This window comes from Echinops telfairi, unplaced genomic scaffold, assembly GCF_000313985.2.
Source record: "Echinops telfairi isolate 266 unplaced genomic scaffold, ASM31398v2 ScPeMD7_7467;HRSCAF=8505_1, whole genome shotgun sequence".
Taxonomy (NCBI): Eukaryota; Metazoa; Chordata; class Mammalia; order Afrosoricida; family Tenrecidae; genus Echinops; species Echinops telfairi.
The window spans coordinates 15,181,182-15,187,181 of NW_022111368.1; the positions used below are offsets into that span (position 1 = coordinate 15,181,182).

Sequence of the window (6,000 nt, forward strand, 5' to 3'; positions counted from 1 at the left end):
GCTAATGACATGACAAAACTCCTAAGCCAGGTGCAGCTGCTATCACTGAAATGGCTAAAGTTGCTTTTCAGCCCTTATTTTACTGAGTCTGTCAGCAGCATTTTATACAATTGTCCTGTTCTGACAAAGCACTGGCTTCCAGGACACTATTTTCTCAGTTTTCCACCTTCCTCTCTGGTCATGGCTTCTCAGACCCTTTTGCAAGTACTGCTTCCTCTGAAAAAAGGCACCGATGTCAACCCAAGACAACCCCATATGCGTCACAGTAGAACCGTGCGCCACAGGACTTTGCACTGGCTGATTTTATCAGAGGTAGAGCTCCAGTGCTTTCCCCTGAGGGGCCTCTGGGGGGGCTTGAAGCGCCAATCTTCTGGTTAGCAAAAAGGAGGAGGTCAAAGTAGTATCTGTCTGAAATGTTACAGTGAAATCTAAATTATTACTTTGACAATGTGAAGCACAGGTTGAAACATATATTTAGCTATTTCATGTGTATGTGCCTCCAGCGAGGAGAATGTCCTACATAAAATGGGAATTACACAGACTAGCCCTGGTTGCAAACACGATCAATGTCGCACTGCTAACCGCAAGGTCAGTAGGATCTAACCCACCAGTCGCTCTGAGGGAGAAACAGAAGGCTGTCTATTCCAATAAAGACTTACACGACCTGAAACCCTGAAGAGCAGGTCCACTCTGCCTATTTGGAACTGTGCGTCTCAACTGGCTGAACAATAGCAGTGAGTTTTAGTTTATACTCCCACCTAGTGGGGGCTTGGTAAGTACAAGAACCCACTGGGGGAGGCGGGGGTGGGGGTGGGGGGGGGATCCCAATGACAGAAAAGGCCAATGTTCAGAGTTGAATGTTGCTAAGAACTGACAAGGGAATTTCTTACATATAGTCACTTAAAATAATGAATCTAGAAGCCTACCTTCACTAGCATTTTTTTAACCTCTTATGCGAGGATGGGATAGTAATAAACAGAAAATACAAGACATCCTGAAATCAAAACTATACACTGTACGTGAAAACATCACTTTTTTGTATTTTTCTCTCAGCCACTACATTTCACCCTTCAGTAGCCCCCATACAATAAGTTGGCTCTCTCCTGACTTTGCCTTGACTCACATATATAAAATAATAAAAAATGAAATACTTTATAATCAAATTTTATAAATGCTGGCTATTGAAACACAGACTTTTGAAATCCCAATTCAATATTTAGGCTTTACCTGCAGCTTCTGATGTATCTGTAATAATTCATCATATATCTGATTGACATGCTGTGGCAGTATACTCTGCTTGTTTTTTGCTTTAGATGTTGGATATTTGACACAGTTCAAAGGAGATTCATTTGTGTCACTACAGAATTCATTCCGGCTTCTTGAATTTAAGGTCACATTATTTGGTTGGGCAACTGATAACAAAATTATAAGTGGAAAGTTTACTGACTTACAGTTTTAAAATTCTTAATGTTTTAAACATGCACTGCCATATTGCTAAAAAGCTTAAAGTATTATATATAGAGAGAAAAATGATAAAGCAAATGTAGCTAAATATTGACACAGAAAATCTGGGAGAATCCATAAAGGAATTCACTGTTCCCTTTTTGCAACTTTTAAGTCTAAAATTATTTCAAGATAAATTACATGAAATCATTCATGTAGGAGCTAAATAGGCTGCGAAGTAGAATATTACCTTACCTCAGAAATTCTTAATAACATTCCCTCTCTTCTAAGCAAATTAATCTCTAGTAGAATACAGTGGTTCACTGCTGACTATTGCTCATTTTAGTTTTACCACTTACATGCGTATCTGTAAATGTTGTCTAGTTTCATTTTACCTCTATATTCTATAAAATTATGTAATCAATAATTTTTTAGGTTTATAAACTTCTCCTTTAAATAATTTTTAATAATCCATATTTACAGCTCCAACAGCAGTGAATGAGAATTCCTGTTGATTCATATCCTTATGAACACTCTACTGTCACAACTTGTTTTCTGCTAATACCACGAGGATGAAAGGCTATCTCGCAATGGTTTTAATTTGCATTGACCTCCTGGAAGACTGTCTTTAGGGAAGAAGTCTCTTTGTTATACTTCCCATCTGGTGAGACCCTGGACTATATTCTGTATCTGAGCGCTAGTCCTTAAAGTGAAAGACATATTCAGGCTCTGCTTGCTATTGGAGATTCCCATCTACCCAATCCCAGGCAAACAAACAACCCTTTGGTTAACAAAAAACAGAAATACACAAGTTCCTCAGAACCAGACTCATTATTATGGAAAACATTTCATGCCCTTTACTTGACAAAGTTAGTATTTCCAATGATTCTTCAGAAATAAACGCTTCTTTTACCTTTATCTATTTCCTTAAAGGACTGGTTGGATATTTTGGAGGCATTAACTCTATGTTTACTCTCAAATAACTCTTCTGCTTCCCGTTGCTTCAACTCATGAAAAGAATCCAGTTCATCATCTAGGCTTTAAAAAAAGATTCCATCACAGCAATCTGCATGTTTTCTACAGCATTTGAAGAAGACAAACTGCCTTTTAAATACTGACAGGAAGATAAAAGATTAGTGAACTACACATCCTAAAAGTCAGGCAGCAGTGATCCTGAGGGCCACTACAAGCACCTCTTGTCTTTTCTACAGAAACTGAATCCCACAGAATTTAAACAGCTAAGAGGTAAACTAACCAGTAGAGGGCAACGCATAATCCTAGGATGTTTCTCCACAGAGATGATCTCACAACTGAAATGTCTACAGCAGTGGGGGCCAAGGAAATCCAATGGAAATCACATGTGATTTAACATTTTCTAATAGCCAGATTAAAATCATTAAAAGAAACAGATGTTATTTTAGTAATAAACGGAATGATTCAATGACACCTTGCAACAGCTCAGTATATCCAAAAGGTTACCATTTCACCCAGTTATCAAGATTAGCAGTTATTAGAATAGTGCATATCCTTCTATCCATGTAGGTCCTCGAAGGGTATATTTTACACTTGTAACACATCACTATTCAGGCTAGCTTCTAGTATTCAGTGGCCTCATTTCACCTATGGCAAGTAGACAGAACAGTTCTAGATTAAATTATTTTTAACTACGAATTGTGGAACTTTCCACTGATATAAAAACCCTTACAGACCATAGCCTTCATATTAACTTGAAATTGTCTCTCAATTACTTAATATAGCAAAAGATTCTAAAACGTTACGTAAATATAAGAAAATAAGAACCATAAATTTACAATTACTAAAAGTGATTTTCACTTTCCTTCCCCCACATTCAATCTAAGGAGCCCCCTGTTGGTGCAAACAGTTACATGTTTGGTGGCTAACAGAAAAGCTGTTGGTTCAAATCCACCGAGTTGCTCTAGAAAAAGACCTGGTGATCAGGTCTGATAAAGATTACAGTCAAAAAAACCACAGCGGACAATTCTATTGTCACAAGGGCTTCTGAGTCAAAAATGGCACCTAAATACATTTACCTACCTCATGTATAAATCTTGACTCCAGATTAAACTAGATTTTGTGATTCTCAAATAAAATAGTAATAGCAATTATAAATGTTATTTATAACATTATATTATAAATGTTATTTATAATATAATTATAAACTTATAATTATAATTTTATATTAAATAAAATATAAATATTATATATTTATAATGATAATTATTTATAATTCTTATAAATAACATTTGAATACTTTATATATGCCCAGCACTGGTCTAAGTGCTTTACATGAATTAATTCATTTAAGTAGAGAATGAAGCAATTATGAAAAAATTCAAGCTCCAAAATATCAAATACCGGTACTTTGCCTATTGCCAGCAGGTCAATCTGACTTGTAGCAACCCTATAGGACAGAGTAGAACTGACCCCTGGGATTGCCAAGGTTAAAATCTTTACCCACCTTTCCCCTATCTATTGGATGGTGGATTCAACCACGGTGCTATCAGAGCTCCTTACAGGTATTTTAGGCATGATAATATATTTTCCTTCTGAATTACTCTAGGTATTTCATTTTGTTTGGATATATATGTGTGTTTATATGTATAGATATATATGAGATGCCCATATGTATATATACATTTCAAATGTGACAGAAGTAAATGTTTTGGGAAAAAAGAAACATATAGATAGATATATAAAATCATATATATAAATGGAATATATCCATGAACTTTCTGAAGCAGTCTCGTATTTTAGGCAGTTGATAAACAGAAGAGGTTCTGTGGAGATGGCTCGGCCTTATTTCCCACAGCATTTTCTTCCTGTCGCATTTTTGAAAAACGTTTTATCATGAATTGGGTGAAGGTTTACACAGCAAATCCATTTTCCATTACATGATTCATACAAAATTTGTTTCGTGTCATTGATTGCATTCCCCACCATATCACATTACTCACCCCACACCCACCCTGTGCTTTGCATTTCCATCCCTCACCTTTCCTAGCGCTTCCTGTCATCTGAGCTTCCTCGCCCTTTTGATATCAAGTCGTTGATGATTCTATGGAGTAGTCCTAATGCTCATCTTATAGACTGATCTATTGTTTCTGGCATATCTGACACTTTATGAAATTCAATTTAGATTTCACCTCTTCTTAGCTTCCACTGTTTTTATATTGATTTTACCAAAAGTATCATTTCCTAGACAGAAATGCCAACCGCTTGCAGCACAGGACTGTCTAACAGTTGTTCTCCTGTACTTACCATCTCCATAGACCCTCTTCCTCAATCTCTCAACTGCATAAATTATGAGAAGGTTTCAAAGAGTTCACGAAAAATTCCATCATCTTTTCATTATGCTTTTCCATGAACCTCTCTTTAAGGCCCCTCAACACACATTAGATACTAAATTAAACATGTGTGCCTAACAAACTCTTACTATATTCTTTTACTTCTTTTAGGGAAAAGCGTACACATATAGACAATGTGCCCCTTTTTCCTTGCTCAGTTTTGTTTTTTGTCTTGAGATATTAAGGGACAACAGAAAGAATTCAAGGCTGCTTTACCAATTCATATTTAAGGGCTTGAATGAACGGCAGCGGGGGGTTGAGAAAGGCTTTCCTGTATCGGAGCCAAATCTGGATGATGAGCCACGGCTATCTTCAGATGAGTGCACGTCCACATCATCTGTGAACAAAAAGGAAAGGCTGACACCCCGAGATCACAATCTCAGATCAAGTCTTAGGCTCAAAAGTTAACACAACATAATGATCTGTATGTCTCTCTAACTAGATTGCAAGCTTACAGAAAATGGGCAGCAAATCTCAAATTTATATAGCACTTTACTGATTAACAAATGCTTTTTCACGACTTACCTTATTTGATCACAGCAATAACCCTGTGAAGTACGTAAACTAGGTATCTAACCCTAATGTCTAGGTCCAGAGCCTAAGGATCAGGAAGGTTACGTACATTTCCCCAAGTAATGGATGGAGCTAGCAGGCAGTGGGAAGACTAAAACCCAGAACACGGCTTTTTCCACCTAATCATGTTAGACCTTGTAAGACCTCAAAGCCTTGTAAACTCAAAGCCTTTCTATAAATTCACCAAATAAAAGAAAAAGCAGCACTTATTTGTCAAGAAACTAAGAAATACTTTTTCAATGTATGCACTCTTCTCTAATACATCTTTACTCCTCAGAAATGTAATGAGGGACACTTTTTAATAATGTTTTGTAATATGAAAATACTACGGCATATCTCATTACTAAACCAGAATGTTAAGGTATTTTGAAGACTCAGGAACATCTAAAAAAATGTTATTGTACTTTAGGAATATTTAGAAGAATGCTTATCTCAGACAATCGCTTGAGCTGAAAACAGATTTGCTGATTCAATTCGCTAGTGTAACCCACCAGAGCAGACATCAGCAAATGACTTAAACATTTCGTTTCCTCCCCGCTCCCACTACCATGACTCGAATTCGACCTTGCAAGTCTGGCTAGACCAGAGGATGTACACTGGTACAGATAGGAACTGAAAA

General features: G+C 36.7%; 1 protein-coding gene across 2 annotated transcripts in view; it reads right to left on the reverse strand.

Annotated features, from left to right (window-relative positions):
• The window catches only part of CCDC138 (coiled-coil domain containing 138), a 30,895-nt gene that overhangs the window by 21,472 nt on the left and 3,423 nt on the right, over positions 1–6,000 (reverse strand). For both annotated transcript variants that reach the window (XM_045283966.1, XM_045283967.1), the window contains exons 3-5: positions 5,025–5,145; positions 2,357–2,481; positions 1,228–1,412 (exon numbers count right to left, since the gene is read on the reverse strand). In XM_045283966.1, coding sequence (XP_045139901.1) covers positions 1,228–1,412; positions 2,357–2,481; positions 5,025–5,145 — 431 coding nt within the window. The remainder of the gene's footprint in view (positions 1–1,227; positions 1,413–2,356; positions 2,482–5,024; positions 5,146–6,000) is intronic.